This window comes from Watersipora subatra, chromosome 4, assembly GCF_963576615.1.
Source record: "Watersipora subatra chromosome 4, tzWatSuba1.1, whole genome shotgun sequence".
NCBI classification, from domain to species: domain Eukaryota; kingdom Metazoa; phylum Bryozoa; class Gymnolaemata; order Cheilostomatida; family Watersiporidae; genus Watersipora; species Watersipora subatra.
Genome location: NC_088711.1, coordinates 4,113,825 through 4,139,154, shown reverse-complemented (window position 1 = coordinate 4,139,154; position 25,330 = coordinate 4,113,825). Strand labels below are relative to the sequence as shown.

The following is a 25,330-nucleotide window of genomic DNA, read 5'->3' as shown; positions in this document are numbered from 1 at the left end:
AGTCTAACGGATATGGCATGCATCTCCAGTCTCCTAATTCTTCCACTCTAGATTTTGTCTTTATGCTTTTATTGTGGCGACATTCAGCAATAGCGTGCGCACTCCATAGATATTAGGCTCTGAATAGACATAATAATTGCATTAATTAGCGAATTGATGCTGCGCCATCTCGTTGCCTTCTAAGGATCTAATCATTTGCCAAGGAGTCGTGTCTACATGGCTCTAGTCGCTTAAGATTTACTGTCACGCCGCTCTTTGTCACCTTCCAACAGATTCTAACAGATTGATTGCTGACTATTATTAGAATAGTAACCGATTGGATACTCTCACACTACATTACGTTTACTTGAATTCACCGCTTTGCTCATTTGTGATTTATAGAGGCCTCGTCCTAGTACACAAATAGAAATATGAGAGTTGTTAGGAAACCTTGAATTGATATAGCACTTATGTAGCATTTCTATTGGCTTCCTAGCATCGATATGGTTGTTAGTTCTCTTGTTCTAATATGCTTATTTTGTATTTTTTATAATTAGTATACTTTGTTCGAATGTACCAAATTATGCTTAGTTGAAAGTTTTTCAGTAAAAATAATTTTTGTTTTGAAGATAGCCATCATTGATTTTCAACAGCGCTTACTTCGTAATCTTTGTAGTTGAGGTTTTTATACACGAAAGAACATATTTCTGTTCCAACTTGCCCTATAGTCTATATAGATTTTGAAAGCTTTTCAAAAGATTTGTTCATTTCTAAATTAAGATCTGCATAGCTTTACCAACGAAAAATCTGTTATATATTAGGAGTTGTTCTTACAATGTGTTGAGTATACAACTCCAATGTAACTCTAAAACCTCCCAAGGTACAAAAAAATCAACAGCTTCACAAAATGGCTATACAATTTTCTTTTTCAAGAAACCAAACTATTTAAAAAAAAATTTCATTCAGATTTAGATGTAGTAAGACTTCAGTGTCTTTACCTAGCTAATTGTTGTATCTTATATCTACACTGTAAATTACACTTCCCATTAATGCCCTGTGGCCCTGACCAGCTCTTCTCATCTCATGAACGCTTTTGAACAAGTATTTATTGTCAATGTCTGCTTAAGCATGATTAATTGGGATCAAACCAACGGCGTCTCAGGCTATTTAGTGGAGAGTTTGGTATGTGCCAGGAGTTGGCATGGTGATATGCTCTAATTAGCTAGTATCGGAGCACCTGCCGAGTTCTGTGATACTTAAATTGGGCAGTACACCAAATACTCGGGGAAGTCATGATTATTCAGCGCAGTATGAGCTATCTACCACTCTTCTCCACTCTGGTAGGTGGTGTGGGTAAAATATGAAGGTGTGGATTTCATTTTTACCTCGTATTTACTTTGTTTTGTAATAAAAAGAAACTTGGTTGATTTTATTGTAATTGAATTTTACATTCTAGTAGCTCTGATTTCACTAAAAGGTTTATAATGCTAACTGCAGGTTTTAATAAACAAAATATTAAATTTATTATTCGATAATATCATTAAGCCACTGTCCATGACACAAATTTGATCAGCAAAAGCTCCATGATATTTAAGAATATTTTAAAAACTGTAACCATCGAATGTTATGGTGCACAAAATATGATACTATGTTTATCCTTGAAAGGTTGTAGTATCACAAAACAAAAATATTTGCGATTAGATCTTTTATGTTACAAAATGGTTACATAATGATAGCTTAATAAAAGAATAAATAATATCACTTATTTTATAAAATCCAAGACCTTTGCTCTTAACCTCTACAGCTATTACTATAGCATTCATCAATGCTTTGAATTAGATGTCTTGGAGTCGGTAGAAAAGAATTGATCGAATGAATCGCTGTGGATCAACTGAACAATATCGCAATTTTACAATTTGGTACGACCCATCTTTCTAAAGATTAACCTAATTCTGGTCGTGGGTAGTGGCTAGTTGTCTCATTTGCTGGCTTCAGACTTTGTATCTGACTGATTGCTTATGTACAAGAAACACAACCTTAAAAGTCTGCGGGTGATTGCTTGGTTGCGGGCGGCTTGGCTCGATTAAGCCAACAATCATAGTAAGGTGATTTATGCTAGAGAGTGTTCAACCCTTGATATTGATCCCAGCACCGGCTGAGATTAGCCCTCTAAATTCTTTTCGCATAATCAATACCTGGAATAAGCAACTACCAGTCTGCGTGGTGATACGAGTCTCTCTAACTCCAAATAGCTAAGTTCCTATCAGTATAGACATAATGGGCAATTTAATTATCAGCTAGTGAAAGTCTTTCAATGTCTGTCGCTGAATGCAATGAACTCAGCGCATATAGAAATTGTTCATCAAAGAGATTGCTAATGATAGTTAGAAGAGTTGCAGGCAGTTAACTTGGTGGCAGCTGGCAGCATTCTATTACTAGTATTGTAGTTTAATGACACCTCTCTTGCTCTGGACTACTTTTGTTGCTCGGGACTCCTGCTTTGTAGCTTCACTGATATCAGCTAATTTAAGCAAATGACAGAAACATTGCTGTTTCAACTGGTTCTAAATTATGGTACGTAACATAGACTACATACAGATAGACTACATACAGATAGACTACATACAGATAACTGTATATTGAATGCTGTGGTCAACCTGCAACACGGTATGCAGGGACTATAAGGGTAACTTCATTTCTACTTGGATAACACACTTCTCGCTGGGTGTGTGTGTGTAAAATTACTTTGGGTGAGATTTCCATGTCTCTTAAAGTTACGTTCACCTGCGTATAAACACAACCGATAGTCTCAATTTCCAATGAGGGTAGGAAGCTAGTTTGCTGTGTGGCCATGTTAGACAGGGTTACAGTAACTGTAGTTAAATTTATATGTATGTTTTTAAGTTATAAAAAGATCTCTTGTTAGTCATTCGACCTAGCTACCTACCTAGCTACTGTAAAGTAGTGACAACACAGATAGCTGTTTGGTTGATGGCCAAAGGTTTTCTGGCTACATGAGCTGAGCATGCTGATATTTACTTTATGAGTCTTTGAGAGCTCCAACTATTTCTTAACAATCTTCGAATGTATATCGTTGAATCTATATTGTTAATTCGATATCGGTTAATTGAATTGATTGTTCGTGGCTATTTTTAACTACTTGATAATCATATTTGTCACTGAAAGAAGTCTCGTAACGACGGCTAGATTTGGCTGTAACTATCCAAAACACAAAAGTGCACTTAGCACTAACATTATTAGCCTATGACAAATCAGTGATGCAAACATATTTCAAACAAGAAGCAACATCCCCGCGACCTGCTGCTGATGTCATCGACCTGCTGCTGATGTCATCGGAAGCACGTGATAATCATGTCAGCAACTACTCTGCTGCCACACGTAATACTGAGTTGCCGTGTGTCTTATATTCTCCCAGTTGTGCATCCTGATCATTTGTCATTGATTGTCAGCTCCGTCTCCTGATTCATGCTTTCCAATCTGACTCACACAGGATTTCGGCAGTTATTTCTCTCAACTAGGCATTTAATTGTAATATCTGTAGAGAAAGTAAACAAACTGGACTAATGATATCTAGCAAGCGTGCAACCATGCAGCAATCTAACCACATCGTTCTCAAATCTCGAAGACTAGAATCGTGTCATCATCCTAAATCTCTACTCTGATATTAAAATTTTCAATGTTGAGATACTGTCTTTATGTATTAACCTATATGTAAAAGCGCTATACATAAAATTATATTAATCTTATAGCTATAATTGCATATTTGAAGAACCAAACATTAGCTTAATGCACTTTCACTTCCACAGACAAATGTTGGAATTTCAGCTATGCAACAAAAAGCCATTACATGGACATGTGTAGGTCTCTCAAAGGTTGTCTGTGCGGTTACTAAATGGCGATTTATAAAAGTCGTCGGTTCGAGAAAGCATCAAGTCAGTTTTCAGCTGCATTTATCTATTCCCTATCTACTGTGGAGCTCTGCAAACATTCACTTTTGACCCTTTTTAGTTCGGTGAGAAGACACTAGCTACTTGGAGTTACTTGATCATGATATCACGATTGTAGATAGCAAGATTAGGTGAAGCTGTTGAAGCAATCATGCAGGCTTTGCCGGTGATGCTCCAGGTAAAAGCCCTGCACACTATCACTACCACAAATCAACGTTTAGCTGTGCGATGGACCGCAATGATTGGCTGTTTTGACATCATCACCAACAACAAGGTGTACACACTATGAGCCATTAACTGTCTTAACTGTCGATAACCGCTAACCAAAAACCCATAGAAATTACGAAAATGCATTCCTGATATTGCGGGTAATTTTGTTATATTTTAATTATCTGATTATGTAATTCAGCGTGAGCCTAGTTCTTCACCTTGCTTGCCGAATAACATTGTCATCGATCTTCACAACTGTTGAAATTGGATCCGATGCCATTCACAAACAGCCAATCAAGATGCTGACAGTTGCGACCATTGGTGTCAAAGTTCAATGTGTTTGAAAGTTCATCAGATCGGCGCTAGCAATGATGTCATAGCAAAAAATGATGTCATAGCAGCCCACCGTTGTGGTCCATCGCACAGCTAATCGTTGATTTGAGTGATAGTGGGGATAGTGTACACAGGCCGTAAGGCTGCCGATTGTAACCACTGGTTTGGCAGAAGCTCATGAAAACAAATAGTCAGAATATGCTTAAAACAAATTTGTTTAGCCATTTTCCTGTTCACACCACATTAGCTCAACTAGGAAGTTGCCCGCTCTCTGCAAGCGTCACCCATGGCGATGCTGGCATCGCTTCTACGATCAAGTAACTTTTTGGTTAGTTATAGATGATTAATACTAGGCCTCCTTCATAATGAGGCAGCATTAAAAATGAATTATAAACATGGCCAACTCCATAGTTAGCATGCACCAGCTCCTTCGTGTTACAGTAAATGCCTCGCTATACACATGGGTGTTAGAAATAGAACCAACGGTTTTGTGATTGGCTGGAATAGTTGGTTATTACCATCTTGATTCAATTTCATTCATTTCCTATGCATGCTAGTTGCATCGAAGATTGGACAATATCTATTTAGATATGGATAAAAATATCTTACTGGTAATGCACATATTATGCACATATTATGTGCATGAAAGTCGCTAGTAAAAATTAAAATGGTTTACAAAAAATTTCAGATAACTTTTTTCAGTAGTCACATTGTAGTTTTCATAGTTTAATTTATTTCATGAAATTTAAAGTGTTTTTGTACTGGGTTGTTTTCATCATTGAAGTGGAGCGTCTCGTCTTTGAGCAAAATATAGCAATGTAAGTAGTGATACAAATGCTATTGATATCACAAATCGTTGATGTTCCATGTTACAATACAAGTATTCTGACTATACTTCGATAATGGTACTGGAAAATCCAGCCAGGATATCATGCCTTCACAAAACCTAGGCCAAGTCTCGTTGGTCACTCTATTTTCTACTCGATGCATATTTACATTATACGTTGGCAATGAAATTCGTCTGTGTGTAGCCTAGCCTATAGTCTGTCACAGAAAGAAGATATGTACAAAGTAGTAACGATTTGCTAGTACGGACCAGTTATGCTTAGTTCCCAAAACGAACACTGTTTCATGACTGGTTCAATGCTGCTTCTTCCACTCCTTTGCAATATTCAATCATTCCTATCACTGACTATTATAGTCTTGAGCACAGTAGAGCACAATATTACAACACAAGAATTGTGACAACTAGCATTTAGGGCGTTCAGTTTTTGTAAATCATCAAAATTTTCAGGTATAATATCCAAGGAAATGCCAAGTTTCCTTTCAGTTGAGTTTTTAATCTAGATTGTCGAGCTCTAAGGAATACACTACCGAGTCAGTTGCTATGGAGATGTTGTTATTTGTAGGCTTAGTTGTACTAGAGTATGTCACAACAACCTACACTATATCATTATAGTTATGTACGTATATTCATTGTACTCCTTAGCAAATATAAGATGGTATACATGGACTGTCGTCAGATATCATACTCATAAATGCACTCCTTAGCAAATATAAGATGGTATACATGGACTGCTGTCTGATGGTATACATGGACTGCCGTCAGATGGTATACATGGACTGCCGTCAGATGGTATACATGGACTGCCGTCAGATGGTATACATGGACTGCCGTCAGATGGTATACATGGACTGCCGTCAGATGGTATACATGGACTGCCGTCAGATGGTATACATGGACTGCCGTCAGATGGTATACATGGACTGCCGTCAGATGGTATACATGGACTGCCGTCAGATGGTATACATGGACTGCCGTCAGATGGTATACATGGACTGCCGTCAGATGGTATACATGGACTGCCGTCAGATGGTATACATGGACTGCCGTCAGATGGTATACATGGACTGCCGTCAGATGGTATACATGGACTGCCGTCAGATGGTATACATGGACTGCCGTCAGATGGTATACATGGACTGCCGTCAGATGGTATACATGGACTGCCGTCAGATGGTATACATGGACTGCCGTCAGATGGTATACATGGACTGCCGTCAGATGGTATACATGGACTGCCGTCAGATGGTATACATGGACTGCCGTCAGATGGTATACATGGACTGCCGTCAGATGGTATACATGGACTGCCGTCAGATGGTATACATGGACTGCCGTCAGATGGTATACATGGACTGCCGTCAGATGGTATACATGGACTGCCGTCAGATGGTATACATGGACTGCCGTCAGATGGTATACATGGACTGCCGTCAGATGGTATACATGGACTGCCGTCAGATGGTATACACGGACTGCCGTCAGATGGTATACACGGACTGCCGTCAGATGGTATACACGGACTGCCGTCAGATGGTATACACGGACTGCCGTCAGATGGTATACACGGACTGCCGTCAGATGGTATACACGGACTGCCGTCAGATAGTATACACGGACTGCCGTCAGATGGTATACATGGACTGCCGTCAGATATCATACTCATAAATGCATTGAATAAATAATTTGTTTAAGTGTAAAAACCTTCCATTTCAGAACTTTTTGTATATTAAAATTTTCATAAAAACGATTAAACTGAACAAATAAAATGCCTGTTCATTTGCTCTTCTGTCAAAGAACACTTAGTAGGACAGCAAGAGATACTTCCTTCAGGCAAACTAATTTTACTCCATCCACCAATCAACATTTTATGGTTTGGGACCATAGCCTAAAGCTATTTGGCATTTTAGACCATGTCCTTAGGCTATTACCGAAGTTTTGGTTAAGAACTTAGGCCGAGTGTCTCCTATTTATTATACATGACCTGTTACCGTGATACAAATACCCTTCAACTATTAATAAATGCTTTCAAAATGCCCTTAGCTCATTCAGTAATACTTTAGTTGACGTCTTTTAACTTATCAACTGTTTGCTCAAACTTTTTATTGTAAATTTCAATAAGGGGTTCTACAATACTAGTAGTGAAATGTGTAGAATTTCAAATCAAGGAAATCACAAGTCACACTAGAGTAAAAAATAATCATTAAAAATCTCAAGTTACTAGTAGTTACTAGTTACATGTAGTATTACTATCAAGTTTAACTTTTGTTGTTTAGATATAGCGATTTCTTTTTTATATCGTTTGAACTATTATTAGCTGGTTTGTAGCAACTTTTCAGTGATGGTAATCAGTATTGAGTTGAGGTCTTACTAATCGAAGCAAAGAATCAGAAGATCTACACGAAGGATCTCTCATCATAGCTTTCTATAGTCATGATAAGGAACTGGTTGAATTGATCTGAGGGGAGCTGTTCACTAAGGAGTAGATTCTGTTTTGACTAATAGTAGTGCTAGCGTGATTGTCAACCCTCAGTGGACCGTATTGCCGACTGACTACTTTTGATGTATCCAGGCTATGTTTAGTCACTTTTGCTAGCAGCATTCTGAATAAATTTGTCAACTGCTGGCAGCAATCTGAATAAATTGATGCTATTGGCTCTCTTTTAGGAAAGGCAGCAGCACAAACATCATGACAGACTTCGAGATGTCGATGGTGATAAAGCAATCTCCTCTGAGGTAAGTTTACATATATTTTATTATATATTTTATTCGAGTCTCCTACTCTATGTTTGTGTGTATTGATTGCTAGCTCATACACACGGCAGTAACAGATAACTGTAACAGATAACTGTAACAGATAACTGTAACAGATAACTGTAACAGATGGCGCAGTACAATGTTTTGTAAACGAAAAGTAACTGTGAAAGTCTCTATGGATAAAGGATGTTAAGTCACTGTCTACTGAGTTATATCTCTGTAACAAGGTTCCTGTAGGGTATTTTAGCAGTCCTATATCCATATTTAATTGGGTTGATCTGATGCTCGGCATTCAGAATATCTCACCATTGCTCTCGCAGGCGCCTCTGGTCAAGATAAACTGTCCAACCGCTTAGGTGTCATCATTATCATGTAAATTATATTCACTAAATATGCAACATTCGTTATCCCTGGACTATGGTCACATTCTTCATCCGCGTTTTTAGCGTGTGCTGTATCGCATATTATGGCATTCATAAAATAGTTTGTAAAGTATACAATCAACATTTGAAGAAGCTTCAGATATGCTAGCCAAATATGTGGTAATCAGAAAAGTATTGCATCGTTGTTCAAAGACTTCTACCAAAAAAGAACACCTCGAAAACGTCTCAGGAAATATTATATGTGTTTTGAATTCTATCAATCCTGGCATTAGTTGACTTGCAAGAGAAATTCAGCTGGACAAAGCAAGGTTTATACATTCAATCAACGTGAGTAAATACAAAACATATGAAGTTAATTTACTACTAGTACTATAATTAACAAGTTGGTAATAGCCCTGATACATATAAATCGTTTTAACGATGTTTATATATAGTGTTACACTGTAGACTTGGCAAAGAAAATAGGATTATCTTCCCACAATTTCTGGAATTCATAATGAATCATCGCATCCTTCTAACATCACATCTACGGAGAAGCAGTTAATTTTTTTATTAATATTTTATACGCCGGTGCCAACTTATAGCACTGTAGGTAGTCATGATCAACTTATAGCACTGTAGGTAGTCATGATCAACTTATAACATTGTAGGGAATCCTGATCAACTTATAGCACTGTAGGTAGTCATAATCAACTTATAACACTGTAGGTAGTCCTGATCAACTTATAACACTGTAGGTAGTCCTGATCAACTTATAACACTGTAGGTAGTCCTGATCAACTTATAACATTGTAGGGAATCCTGATCAACTTATAGCACTGTAGGTAGTCCTGATCAACTTATAACACTGTAGGTAGTCCTGATCAACTTATAGCACTGTAGGTAGTCATAATCAACTTATAACACTGTAGGTAGTCATAATCAACTTATAGCACTGTAGGTAGTCATAATCAACTTATAACACTGTAGGTAGTCATGATCAACTTATAGCACTGCAGGTAGTCATAATCAACTTATAACACTGTAGGTAGTCATAATCAACTTGTGGCAAACATGCTAGTGTCCTAGTGTGAGCAAAACTGCAGCTTAGATGTCACTGTTGCCTTCAGAATGGATAGCACAAATACTTCTTTCTATAATAGGAAATAATAGGGTCAGCCATCTAGGATTGATGACTCTTAACATCCAGTTTTAAACAATAGAACTAATGTACTTCTTAGCGCTAACAGGAGGTACATTGGTGTACTTCTTGTTAGTGCTAAAAGGTACATTAGTTCTACGTAATGCTGAACCTAATTACATAATGTGGTTCGTTTACTTGGACATACTTAGTAATAGCTTTTATCAGGAAGTAAATAGTGTTTACCCTATTATACGCATAATGGGTAGTTTTTGTTAATCATGTTATCCATATATTATTTACACTAGTATTTATGGTAATATGTAGCTCAGATAATTGACTATAAAAGTCTCGTTAATTGAAATTCTATTTTTATACCGTATCCAGTTTCCAGTCGGTATAAATTATAGTTAAACATCGCCTTTCTACTCTGAAATTTCAAAAATATTCGCTCAGCATGATGATAGCAAAGTAAGAGAGTGAGCGATAATTGAAAGAGCATTTCTAGGCAGCACTTTTCTTTACTGTACCTGCAAGTCAACTTTATAAATAGATCAGTTGGAAACATTCAACGCGCAACTCTCTCAATCATGGACTGTAAAACAGCCTTTCATGGTAGTAAATAAGCATAGCATACTGGTCTAAAATTCTATTGTTAGAGTTGTCATATCTTCATAGGTGGGTAGTGGCTCACAATTGACAATAGCATACTGGTCTAAAATTCTATTGTTAGAGTTGTCATATCTTTATAGGTGGGTAGTGGCTCACAATTGACAAGTATTGCTATATTGAAGTGGATATGATTTGTGACATTCATTGTAGTAGGATTACATAATATATTGAGATTTCTGCAACATCTTTGATTAATCTGGCTTATTAGGCGAGATGCCGTATTTGCTATTTATTATGTAATAAAAAGTAGTGGCAGAATTATTCTACATTTTATTTAATTCTGTTAGTTTTTCTGTTAACTTTATTTCAATAATAACTAAGGAAGGGTGCTTTTGGATTTCCTATGTGGCAGTTGGTCTTTAATCGCGTATACCTCACCGAGGTGTGTCGACGTTGTTCATTAACAATGGATGAACGCATGCACATTGATGTATTACCAAAATCGGTAGCCCGAAATCTTCAGAAATAGTTTAATGTCTGCAGGCTATGATAGTCAGACACTTGCCATATAACAAAGTGCATTTGAAATAAGGTTAAATTGTTTTTATTGAACTCATGGGTCATCGATAGAGTAATTCCCACGTCAGTTGCATATTATTCAGCGCCATGTGCGGAGGATAACTCTAAATTTGTGGATACACATGTGAGTAATTGAATACTTATCATGTACCACAATCATTGATAGACGGTTTTTCAATATTTTATCACACATACCCTTTTGAATACGCGTTTGAAATCCATAAACATCCTGATTTTTTTTTGTCTAAAGTGATCGGTAGCTTACATATACATGTTATAATAACTGTACACGATGTCCTGAGTAGATAAACAATGAGAGTAACATATCAACTTGATATGTTCATATTGTGGAATAATGTTTGAAGTGAGAGTGACCTTGAGAAATCATGAACTAAGGTAAGAAAAAACTAGAAACGTGCACACACTAAATAGCATCAACCTGTTTAGACTTATTTTCACATGTCTCTATGAGTGGTTATTGACAAGCTTGATACACAGTTACTCTCCATGAATGTGGGCGGACAGTTAATCTAGCAGTTGCACAATATTATTTATTAATGAGTGTGTGAAAAAACTGAGACCGACCTAACCCAAGACCTTCTTAGAGCGTCTGTTGGCTTGGTTCAGGCCTGGTTCTATTCATATTCCTGATTGTAGCTCTTAGTTCCTCCTCGTCGTCTTCGTACTGTCTGCTTGCTGTCTTCTGTTGTAGCAGTTACCAATAGTGTAATGATAGCAAAGTTTTAATGTTATGAGTCTGGATGAAGTCATTAAGAAAGGTTGAAATGGTAAAACCCAAGGGGTGTAGATAAATATGTATTATTAAACAAAACCCGACAGTTCTATGCAATGAACTTCAGGCGATCTCATGATTGAAGTTGTTGAACACTCATGCCCTACTGTTAACAGGAAATTTAATATATTCCAACATAGGTTGACTAATGACATTCGTTAGTTTTTCAGTTCTTCGCAGGTTTTACCAAAGCCGGACAATTTTCATCTGTCATGCATGAAATTCTTTGTTTGGTTATATTAACCCTTTTACAGGTGGTGCGACATTAATGTCATTTTGCGATATCGATCCTAGTGGGTGGTGCGACATTAATGTCGATATCGTACACACTACGTATTAAGACTTACTACTGGTCTGTGTTCATTTTTCTAATCGTTTAAATACATTATAAAGTAAAAGAACACACGTGGCGACTTGAATAACTACATTTTAGCCATGTATCTTTTCATTTCATTTTGTTTTGGGGCGATCGTAATCAAACGTCATTCAATGTTTTTTTTATTCAGTAAGATACTAAGCCTTTTCCCCCGAATCGAATTTTATGCTTTTATGTAAACAAAAGAACTTGCTATTTGTCTGTGTTCGTTATTCTATCAAATTAAATACTTTTAAAGTAAAAGAACACATGTGAGGACTTGAATAACTACATTTTAGACATGTATATTTTCATTTCAACTCGTTTTGGGCGATCGTTATCAATATCGATGTGTTTTTTTCTCGGTAAGATACTAAGCCTTTCTCCCCCGAAATGATTTTTGCTTTACGATCGTTGTCAATGCCCTTTATTTGTGCTTTTTTTACTTAGTGAGATCCAATCATTGATCTTTTGAGAACACAAAAAACATTTTATAATCATGGCTTCATGTTCCCAACGACCTGCTAGATCAACTCGAAGGGCCCAGTTTGTTTTGGCAGATTCTATAGTTGATGACTCAGACAGTGACTCAAATTTTTCTGATGTGAATCTAATGGACTTTGATACAAGTGATGAGTCTAGTGATGACGATGCTTCTGTTGTTGGGCCAAGGGATGGTGGAGGAGATGCAATCAGTAATGATGTGGTTTGGACTGTAATTAGAAACCTTACCAATGACAAATGCCCCAATGTCAATGATTTTACCAGTCCCATTGGGCCAGTATTTGTTCCACCAGAGGTATCTTGTAAAATGCTTTATTTGTAATATAAATACAGAATATGTTTTATTCAATAATATAACATTATCGCAAAAAAACAATCAAATTTTTCAATTTTCTTAAAAATTTACATGTGTAAGGGTAGTTTAAATAGCTCAAATAGGCACAAAGGGTGTAAAACTGTTTGTACAATGCCTTGTTATATGATACAAACCTATCATACAATCATAGTGTAGCAAAAAAATATCATTTCAATAAAGTTTCAAAATTTTCATTTTTTTGAAAAATTAATTCACCTGTGACGAGCTGATATAGGCTTAAAAACTCACATGCGAAAGGGTTAAGAGTCGTTTGCTATTGTATGAGAACACAACTCTGAAATCAGAATACCTTTTTCTTTAGTTCATAATATTTATATAACTTGAGAGTACCGTACCTTTTGGACTATAAACCGCACCCCTATATAAGCCGCATCTGCTTTTATTTTCCAAAAAATGATGATAAAACAATACATAAGCCGCACCTTTGTATAGGCCACAGAACTCAGGACTGTGCTTTTTAACGCGGCAGCAACTTTGCTGTTTAAAACGGAACAGTGCCGAATGGCACAGTTTCGTATTATCTGACGCTTTTTTACTTGCTGCCTAACGGAACAGTACCGTGAGACATTGTTTCGTATTTTCTTTCACCGCTAGAAGCGCACAAATTAGAGATTCCCGTTAATGCGCCCTAGCGGTGAAAGAAAAAGCCACAAATTAGCCGCACCCTTATATAAACCGCATGGCTCAAATCAACAGAAAAAAGTAGCGGCTAATAGTCCGAAAAGTACAGTAATGTTGTTCGCAATTTATTGCTAAGATTTTGATATGTTGTTTTAATGTTATTGTTGAAACATTATATGGCTTGAGGAACAGGAAAATAGAGCATGTCACATGTTTAAGAACACTATTCAATAAATAACTTTGATTAGAAAGTAAACATCACTCTGATATAAATTTTAGTTTATCGCTCTACATGACATAATGATGATCAGCTTGCCACCCGTAGCAGAAACTTGTCACTTTCCACTTTTGTAATATCAGTATAATTTGTTATCAGTTATCCACTACACCTCATTAGATTCTTTCGACTCAACACTATGTTGAATCGACAACAGAGAGCCTGAGTTCTGGATTACACTAGGTTAGGTAGAATCTCATCACGTTCATCAAACTTTGATGTACGCCATCATTTATCTCAAATGTAGTCTATGCTTATGCTTAGTTTATTTATTTCAATTAGATTATGCTGTGTTTGATGCATGTTTTAAAGATTAAGCTGAAAAAAGTCTTAAAAATTGTTTAAAATGTTTTACACGTGTTAAAATTACATTGGATTTGCCTTTTCAAAGAAGGAGCAGATAATTTCTCATTCTTGTGCTTCAAAGTTAATGCTTTTTACCAATTTTAAGTTTTGTATTGCAAGTCCCAAAATTTTCTAATACTTTCTTAAGTAGATCTGGATGGCTCAAAACAATTGTAATTTTCCCCCAACCTTCTCCAACTGCTTTGTGAAAGTACTCTGCTTGTCATGAAATGATAGCACAGTACTCTGCTTGTCATGAAGCGATAGCACTGTACTTTGCTTGTCATGAGTGAAAGCAGTATGTAAAAATGATATGATTTTGCAACTCGAGACTATCTCAAAAGAAAATCTCACTCAGTCACCATTTGAATAGAAGAGCAGGTCTTGGCATTCTTGACATTTTCTATACAAACACTCATGCGCATTATGCATAATAAATGCATTCATCTCAGCATACTATTACCCTGCATAACGGACAGCAGCCTACACGTAGTTCTTTGTATAAAACCTCCACACTTTGATAAGGCACTGTATTTGTGTAGTGGGCAGTCATCTTTCCTTTGTGCTGAGCATCTTCCTCGTCTCATTACGAGATTATTATGCACACCACAGGAAGTTTGCAGAGGAAACGAAGAACATCAGTTTTCCTTGGATTAAATTTAACACGCCGCCGACGAAGCTCACCACTGTGTGAATGCACCGTTTACCGTTCAGCAGAAGATATCTTGTCTAATGAAGAGATACGCGTAAGTTGGGGCCTGAGTAGCTGTGCAACGCTTGTCTAACTTGTCTAATTCGAATAGACGCTTTAGTGTAGGTTAGAAATAGGCTAGACCGGTGCTGCAATAAAACTATGCTTAACATTTCGCACTCAACGTATCTCAGTTCGCGTCAGACAGATGTACGGTGATTATTAGTTGATGGTTTAGTCTTTGGTCTAGTGAGGTAAGCGCTGATGAACGAAACATTTGCTCGTAATGTACACAATTCTTTAATTGATTGTGTATACGCTCACTTAACATCTGCTTTGCCGCTACAGAAGTGGACTCGTGACTCGTCTTGTCTCTTCTCTTTACACTCAGTAGATGATTGTAAGGAAAATGGCTGTTGATCAGTAAATGAGCTGTAGAGAAGTGCGTGTTAAATACTTCGTTATTGTCCAGTTGTCATTCGTCAGTGAACGGCAGCATTCTTTGAGAGCTTTCTATCACCGCTGCTCAGGCAGCATCAGGAACCATTACACTGGACAATCGAATAAAGAAAATTAAAGTGCATTGATCGGAGATCTAATGCTGTTAACAGCTAGCTATTTGCCTGCTCTGCCGGCCTGCTGCCTCTCAAGTCTTTTGCGACAAGCCACTATCTGACTTAGCAAGTGCTCATCGAAGCACTCCTCCTCCGCATTATTTTCAAATCATCATCGCTTATGTTCGAGACGCCTGTACAGCCATGAGCAGTCGGAGGTCATTTAAAAAACCTCTCAAACGGATTCAGGTTGGTTGTTGTGAGTTCAGAATGCTGCGTAAATAAATTTTGATTTGCTTGCTTTTGCCGCGGTGACCATGCACTCTGATTACCGTTCTATTGTTCTATTTTTCATTGTCATTCCATCTTCTTTTGAGGAATTATTTTGTCACGTGTATATCCGCAACATTCGTGTATGTCCGCAACACTCGTGTAGTATCTGGGAGAAGCCAACATGTGGTTGACTTGCAAAAATTGAGTTGACCTTGAATTTGTAGTTTTAATAAGATAAGCAATAGACATGAGGAAAGACTTCGGTAGGATTTGTGGTATTTGTTGACCATTCTCTAATTTTATGACTCAAAGTAGTATTGTACATGTTTATACCAGTATTGCGCATAGTCTGTGATATTCACTATTACTTTTTCAGTTATTCAATTTAAACAAAAATACTCTCCATTTTAACCTAAATAGTAATATTATAGTTCAGTGATATTTCTATTCTATATTATGGATAGTGTATGAGACTGCTTGTCTTATTAAACCATATAAATGGCCCATTTTTAAGGCTTAGTATCAAGGAAACAGCTATGATGCAAATATTTTCCCTCTGAATTGTTTTTATCATAATAATATTATCGACTGAGTCATTGCTACATAAATGAATGAGAGTGGTGGTTATGCTGAGTACGCCCTTACTTACATGTAGGTACCCATGCTACAATCAAGCTTTTTCCATGAAAGCTCGTGAAATGCATAGCCGACTGAAGTCTTGGTTTTGGTTTAAACACAAGCGTTGCATCTACGAAGTGAGAGCTTTTTCTGTTAACTATTACAAGGTTTATTAGCAGGCAAATATGATGATATAACAAGTACAGTGGACCCTCGCCATAGGACATTAATTCGTTTCAGTGTTTTCATAGCTTCTAGCATAAACTTTGAGTTTAACAAAAATGAATTTAGCTTACTAAACACACTTAAAGCTAAGTTTTAGTACGTATTTTACTTAACTAAGCTTCAATTTTGTCATCATCTTCATTAATCATCATACGAAACTCGAAGAATGCTGAACTAAGAGAGGGAGAGAGAGAGCATCGTCTCTCTTTCAGGCATTGTGGAAGAGATTCTGGCGAATAGCATATAAGCCTCTTCATGACTTCGTGGTATGCAGCACATCGACCGCCAAATTTGAATTTCGAGAGACATTTTTGTTGATGTCATATGGCGAAAAAAATTCTGTAACGAGGGGACAAAGAAATATCATGTTCCACATCGCAAGGCCACAAAACTGTAAGACACGGACGTCGTAACGCTGGGGTATATAGATTTGACCAATCAACAACACCATGTACACGCAGTTTGATAGTTGAAATACGCTTCCCGATTGCCATCTACAAGACTAATGTACTGTCATTTTCAAAGTTGTTTCATCCTGGGAAAAGGTGTATTGGTAAAGCAGGACGTTGGTAAAGCTGTGTGTCGGTAGAAGGGGCACATCGCTAGAAGGGGCACATCGCTAGTTGTAATATAAATTAATAGGCTATGTCTACTATTTTGACTCCTAGCAATTTGCCAATCAGCAGGCAAGGAGACAATAATGAGGTGACCAATATCCCAGTCCTCCCTTTTTATTGAGTCATCCAAATGATACACAAAAATTAAGGATGTAAAGAACCTGAGCTAAGGTACAGTCACTAGCCAATTGAATTAGGCACTGCACAATGCCCTTTGTTTGACCTTTGATTGGCTTCTGTGTGACCCAAGCAAGCTTTCATGCTTTACTTGTGTAATGCAGAGCTTACTTATTTAGAAAGCGTGGAAACTGTTCATTTGATGCTAAATCATGTGTATTTTACATGAAAATCAGTCAGGGTTGATTGGGGTTGGTGTAGGTTGGGCAGCTTAGTAATATGGGAAGAAAGATAGGTGTTCTGCAGTATAATTGGTGGTTTGTCACTGGATGCTATGACACAAATTTTCTTGCTAAAATGTTGATATATTAGAAGATGAGTAAACATAGCCATAAGCTGACATGAGCTTGCTAAGATTGGCCAGCAGCAGGTCTGTACAGGTGCTTAAGTGCAGACCGTACAGAATGTTTTTATGAAAAATAAAATGAACAAATTGAAAAGCAAAATAAGACGTTCGCTGTCTTGAAATTCTGCAATCCATGTCACTGACCTTGGCACAGCTTCAGGGCGGCACAACAGTTACTACTTGAGCGTTCACCAATGTAGAGAATGAGATGCCATGGTACCAGAAAGTTGATCTAGTGAAGTCTACTAAATAGTTAACATTTACTATAAAATCTTTATTTAAATGCCATGTCACTCAATTTTTCAACCCTTCCCTTAAAATGGCGCTTTATTGTATTTTGTATTTGTATTATATTTGTATTTTTAAACACCTCGTCATAATATTGAGAAGAAAAAATTAATCACCTAAAATGTCACCTAAAAATTAAAAAATGTCACCTATATTTTAAATATCTCCTTCGGGTAGAGCAACATTAAGCCTTAGGGTAGAAAAAATTTGTTAGCTTACCTCCAACTTGTCGTAGATCTCTTAATAAATATGCATTGAGAAGCTAATACTTGTCTCTACCAGCTGATATCTATTGCTTGCAATTAGCCTACAATGATCTTATAGCCTGGATTGCAATTTATTGAAGCTTTCAAGTTTTTTATTTCATTCTAAATTCGAAGGCATCTTTTTATTTTATAACTGTGTTTAACAAGGTTGCATGAAAGTTCATTGCACTCGTTGATATGTTTGCTACAGTTTGCAGCCAAAACTAGCTTTTTATGTGCAATAGAACTGGAGTTATAAGTGTCGATCCATTGTAAGCTGAGTTCATGTTATCGCAACGATGCTATCAAATAATGTGCTATAAACCTACAAATTGATAAGCTATATAATAATAATAATCTATGAAATGCTACAAATTCAAGAACAAGTGACATAAACAAACCATGTTTATAATACATCCAGAAACTTCCAGAAACAAAAATTAACATTTTAAAACCAACATTAGCATCGTTTGCTCAGCTAGTTGCGTTCTGATGTTTGTTTTCATTTGGAACCCTTCCATATTCTTCTGGCTATTCAATACTTTCCACAGTGTCTTTTGACCTCAACTCCTCTTTCACACAGATGAGCTAGTTGATATTAGCATTCAAACAAATTTTTAGCAGAGTAAACCTTTACGCGATGCACTTTAGAATACATTTATACACTTCTTGCGCGACTAAAGAGAGACCGCTTGTAATCAAAATTTTAGCCTCCAAATGCATATTAGCACAGATTCCATCGTAAATGCGAAAACTTTTTTCACATACATCAAGGTGTCAAGACCGCATTAAAAAAGGAACAACTATTAGCCTGATACGGTTACTAATTATTTCTATGGTGTTGCTTTCATAGTTTTAACAAAAATATTGTAAAGTCTTGGTGGTAGGAAACAGACTTCGATATGAACAGAAGCAACGAGTGAATTCATTGTTAATGATGTAATTGAGTCATTATGAGTACGGTTTTGTGGACCCTTTTTTGCTGATCAATTATTATTATGGTTCGTAAAAATCAAGAATGTCAAATAGCACCGGTCAAATAAAGGTGCCGTTTAAATGGAAGTAGCATTCAATTAAAGGGTGGCGCTCTATTTTTTTAACTTTTCCATAGTGGCGCTCAAGTAAAAATGGCGTTAAAATAAAAGTGGCATTCAAATACAGGTTTTACGGTAATATAACAGTTTTACCTTTTAACATGGTCTTTAATAATGGCTCATTGTGCGCTGAAGAACTCTCAAAATACTTAATTCGTTGTCTCAAGAATCATCAGTCATTTTGTATAAGACCAAGAAGCCTTGTACTCTTGAAATATTGTAGCAAGGAAAAGACTTAGCCCTCAATGGTTACGTATTATGGAAATAAAACTTGGCGATTATTATAAAAAATCATATCTTTTAATGGTTACAGTCATGTAGATGCTGAGATATGCCATGATATGTGTATATAATAGTCAAGAGCTGTGTGTAGAAAAGGGCTGGTTAGGTTTGTCAGTGTCATGCTTGCTCTCAAGCACTGCAAGTACTTATCTTTGTATCACTCTTTAACCTATCATGTTTGCATACTCTTTCAGTGCCTGATTACTGTTCTTTCTGATGAGCATGTTGCAGAAACCCTTGACATGTTGCCATGTTGCCATGTATCTGTTAGAGAAACCCTTGACACGCTGCCTCGTATTTGCTATTATCCTTGAGTGTTTGTTTATACCACGGCGTTACTGAAATCATTTCTTCTCAGTAGTGTTGTTATTACCATGGAACGATCCCAAACATTGAAGGTCGCGTGTTTCTTGGGCTGCATGATAAATTAATAATGATTGAGTAAATGCTTCATGTCTATATATTATCACAGCCTATAATTAGGCATGTCAAATGATAAACAAATATTTGCAATGTGAATCAATGATACCAGAGTAGAATTATATCAATATACCCATGTAGCTACCATTGCCTCCTGCACCATACCGGTTTCAGACTATGCAACCAGAAAAGAAATGCATGCATACAACTATTGCTCATCACCTGTTTTGGGGTAGTATAACTAAACCTACAGCGAGGCACATGCACTCATGAAAATGTCATAAATATTTACTCGGATTCATCTTATGCTAATATGAATCAACCACCAAATTTTCTCTCATCTTAAAATTGAAAGATAGAATTGCGGCAGCTATCAAATGTTGTGATAGCTACTCACATATCCTATCAAAGTCATCATCCAGAATGGTGATAAATATCTAATATTTTATATCCATTTAAGAATACTATTAGTTTTCTAAAAAAAAATTATTCGTTGAAGGTTCATCTTTATGAAAATGCTTAGGGTAATCCTAGTGGCAGCACCACTAGGATGGTTCATAGCTCTCCCTGATTACTCCTTGATAACTGGACTAGACTATGGCTTCACTACCATACTCGTATCATTCGTGTATCGATGATGCATGGTTTATGTTTACTCTTCAATGTTTTAAATAGATATTTGCCCAGTGTGAGGCATATCCTAGTCATGAATGCCTTTCAATCGTACGTTATCATTTTTTAATGTATTCTTTAAAACCATTTCTCATACTCATTACTCACTTTCAGCGTTATTAGATATTAGTTATAGTGAAAACGAAGCCGGAAACGGATAGCTAATAAATTTTAGCCGATGGCAAAGTTGAAGCTTGATAGAATAGTTAAAAATACATACTAAAACATATCTTAAAGTATGTGTTTACTAAACTAAATTCATTTAAAGGTTGACTTGCAACAAAATTCTCGTTATAGTTATTTGGTATCAAAAGATTTACTATGTCTTACTCTGCTATGTTGTAGGTGCAAAATATGTGGAAATGTGATTACAAGCTCCTAAAAGCTAAAAAACGAGCAGTTAATAGCCGCCATCACAAAACCGCCGTAGATTAGAATCTCTTTCCAAAACGGCTCAAATGGGATGTAGTTGTACAAGATGGTTTTTGTTTACACTTTCATGCAACCTCATTCGTCGAAGTATTTTCACAAATATGCTTCACGCATTCAATAAAACTGTGTCTATTGTTCTTACGCGTCTGTTTTATCGTCATTTTAATGCTGTCACGTTTAGCACTGATATCTTATAACTTACCGTAAAAATTTGTTTAATTTTTTAACCTTAGCTCGAAGGAGTGCATATCATTGTCTGTTAATCATGACGAGCCTGTTGGTCACCTGTGATAATCGAAAAGTGCCGCAGAAATTATTCGCGCTCTTTGGCAGGAAGTACGGGTCATGTCATCAGATTATGACTAGACGATTAGACCAAGCCAAAACAAAACTGTAAAGTAGCGAGCATTTATATTTGGTAAGGGCTCTTCGGTAAAACCCGAAGTGTTTGTCATAAACCAGTGCTACGAGAAGTTTTATATCGAGCCTTTTATTGGCCTTTCAATTCACGTGAGAACATCATGTGACAAAACAATAACCAAATGTAATGACAACGTCAGAGAAATAAACTGATTCCAATCTACAGCGGCTTTTCGTTATTGAGCTTTTAAGAGCTTGTAATCACATTTCCACATATTTTGCACCGACAACACAGCAGAGTAAGACATGGTGAATCTTTTGATGCCAAATAACTGTAATGTGAATTTTGTTGCAAATCAACTTTTAAATTAAATTAAACATTTATGTTATACGTCTGTCTCGCAGGTAAGAGCTCACTATGGTACATACTGCACATAGTACATAGTAATGTTACATTTTCTTGCAGATCATAACCACTAAATACCCTAAAGTTACTGTAGGTAACTATAGTTATTAAGGTAGCCATATTGTTCTGTTACTAATATTTAATATGTACAATACTTACATAAAATTTTGATGGTTTTCACCAGGTGGTGTTTGCATTTGATAATTATTATGAGTTTCTATACTATACTTACGATGCCAACTCTGAAATGAAAATCGTATGACGGCGGTTGACTGTAGATCTTTCTTGTTGCCAAAACTGTTTGAATACATCTATGAAGATGGACGTACTATTTCTGACCAATAACTGGCTACAATTTCTGTCATACTATGATCCGTCTCCTCTCCATACTCTGCAAAAAAAAAAAGATATTGGTGTTAAATTGCGTTCTCATAGCTTAGAGACTGGCATACCATCCATATCTACAGCACAAGTTCATAACAAGCACAGATTTGCGTCCTAAATCAATTATCTCTGATATTATCTAGCCTCCTTGTTAACGGTGTCAGACCGCTCCTCGCTCGCCACTTCAACAATGCTGTCAGTTTGCAAATCTTTAAAAGGAGTATTTGTGGCATCTTAGCTCTGGATCTAGCTACTTGCGTCATATGGCAACATTCAATTACTGCCTTTCTAGGCCTCTGACTGCATATAGATAGATAGATACCTATCATTCAGAGAAAGGTTATCCTTACAAAATATTTTAGGAGTTCCCTTTTCATATTTGATACATGCTAGAAAGAATATCAATTCAGCTGATTAAACAGTCGGTAGGCATCTTAGCTTCAAATTCACCCTAATGGTAATCGACCAAAAGAGCTGGTGATGCCTGAGGGTGGAGAGAGTATTAGTTGCCTAGATATAGACCACCTATATTATACGCCTCTATTCATAGCCTAAGTTTTATACAAAGAGCTGATTTTCATCAATATTACAGACTCGCATCAACTCAGACAAGTTGTGAGTACAATAAAATAACTATGCCAAGAGTTAACAAATTCTCTTGCTGAACAGACAGACCAGTGTTTATGTTCAGTTCATAAAACATTCCAGTTGTAACTTACATGTATGTACTTTTATGTACCTTTTGACCAGCCGTTTAGGATCTATCAGCAATTACAAATCTCTGGAAATTATGACCTTAGACTGAGTTTCAAGTTTATTGCATGCATCTTGTTCTCGTAAGTAACATTTTATAATACTCAGTTCTTCATAGCCATTCTCAGTACAATATTGTATTCAATGATCACTAAGATTGAAGGCCTGTAGCTCATTCTTATCAACATACAAGGATGCAAGAAGTGACTTGATATTGCATATTGAGGAAAATCAATTTTTAGTTTATACCTTTTCGCAATTGATGACTTCATCTTTTTTAAGAATGTTGTAGCCTTTTCAGGTCGGGTTTCGAGCCCAGGGCTGATACTCTGAAAGAAACACCCACCTGGATAGGCCTAGACTTGGATATTGTACCCCCAATCACCTGGTTGGTCAATTTGAAATACACCCCCTAAACACTGGGAGTTCCCTAGAGTTCCCAGGTTCCATGCCCCAGTAAACATCCAATATGATTCATGCATTAATAAAGCAGAAAAAAGCTACAAACAAAATTCTCAATTTTATTTAAATACGTTTTTATTTCGGATTTTTCGTTTGTTTAGTATTGGAAAAACGATCGTTTTTTCTTCTGCAAACGGCTTATTTTTTTGTTGCTAACAGAGACCAATATATTGTAGTTTACTATTGGTAAAAAATTAAACAAAAAAGGCAATTAGCTAACCATAAATCAATTTATATAAACCATCGTGTGGCGACATAATAGTTGCTCTGCTCACTAACATCAGTATCGCAAAATGACAAAATGTCGCTATGCCTGCAAAAGGGTTAATAAAACTGATTCCAAACATCAACCATCAAATCATCATTTTCATTTACAAAGGAAAACATAATGAATATCAATGAAATAAATATCATATCATTCATTCTGAATATATTGCTAAAGGGTTGCTAAGATGATGCAGTGTCGACTGTCTCTTTTCCCTTCTTTTCCCGTCAGCAAGCACCTCAGCAATCTGCATTAAAATGAAGACTGGAATTTTGGTGTAATTTCTTGGTATTACTTTGGCTGAAAAACACCTTAATGAGCATGGGCCCTTTTACTGGCTTGGTTGTGGAAACCCCCTAAAGTAGCAAATTCACTGACAGTGCCCCATGGTCTGAAAACCCCCCTAAAACGCGATTTTAGGCCGAACCTAATGGGCCTTTTAGGGGGGAGTATCAGCCCTGGGGTTTCGAGTGTGTTGATGTAGGTTGGATGTTTACATGTTCTGACTATGACCAAACCTCGGTAGGTTAAACTTTCGGGAGTGAAACCGACTATTGTAGTTAGCAATCACAAAGGCTGACTCACACGACTGCCAATTGGGAAGAAATTCTCGGTCACCAAAAGTTTGTAGTAATAGATAGCTATGACCTGGTTGATAGTTGTGTAGAGCACTTCTAGAGAGACTGTAGGTAGCTGTTCTCTTACTTCTCTAGCTCCCTAGCCATCTTCAGTAAACCTGCTGCGCTGCATATATAGTGCATGGCCTTTAAGATCGCGCAATTTCTCCACTCATCAACCCCGTCTATATATAGTCACATAAAGTGTGGTAGGTGTGCGAGCAGTTGTAGCATGCATGTATGTTTTATTTGGCTGCATTTCTAACTTTGGGAATGTTTTATAGCAATTACTTTTAAAGCGACGCATTACATATTTAATTACGCCTGTCTCCAGTTGGAGCCAATTACTAACGAAACTGTTTGGTGCATAGATATATATACCTATGCATAGGTATATACCTGTGCATAGGTATATATATCTATGGTTTGGTGTTTTATAGAATCTATACTTATGACAGAAAGTTTCTACATGTTTGATAGACATTCATAACACACATTCTTGGCATTACTATTATGCGCGCGGCTCATTATGTTATGGCTGTTGAAATGCAAAAGCAGTTGATGAGCAATTATGAGGCCGCTGTTGCTGCCGCTGACTTTAGCATTGTTCGTAGTAATTGACTTCAATTCCAGCGTTGATCGGCTTGGATTGTTTCTTAAGTGCAGTGTGTTAGCGAGCTGGATGTTGGGCACTTATCACAGGTTATTTCTACATGAGCTAAACACAGAAGAGTGTAAATCACTGAGACTTGTTCAGACCGTTGGATCAGATGTTTAAGCGCTTGTCATGTGAAATAACCTCTGAGGCAACAAATTGGTTTTACAAGCCTTTAATATAAGTTATAGTTTTTATAGCCATTAATAGAGTCGTGTAACTCTTTTAACACAGAATTATGTTACTCTATTAATACCTTATTGGGTAACTTTATTGCTGGTGGTGGTGTCACATTTCCGAATGTCTCCACACAATACCATCTACCATTCTTTATATTTATGCGACTTGGAAATATTTCCAGCCTTCCGCAAGATTATTAGTTTAATACAAGTGTGACCTGAAAAGGTCTTAAAGCAATTATTACCACATTTAGAATTA

General features: G+C 36.7%; 1 protein-coding gene across 6 annotated transcripts in view; it reads left to right on the top strand.

Annotated features, from left to right (window-relative positions):
* LOC137393456 (regulator of G-protein signaling 12-like) overlaps positions 1 to 25,330 on the top strand; it is an 87,921-nt gene that overhangs the window by 38,943 nt on the left and 23,648 nt on the right. For all 6 annotated transcript variants that reach the window (XM_068080016.1, XM_068080019.1, XM_068080017.1 and 3 more), the window contains one exon: positions 8,002 to 8,070. In XM_068080016.1, coding sequence (XP_067936117.1) covers positions 8,002 to 8,070 — 69 coding nt within the window. The remainder of the gene's footprint in view (positions 1 to 8,001; positions 8,071 to 25,330) is intronic.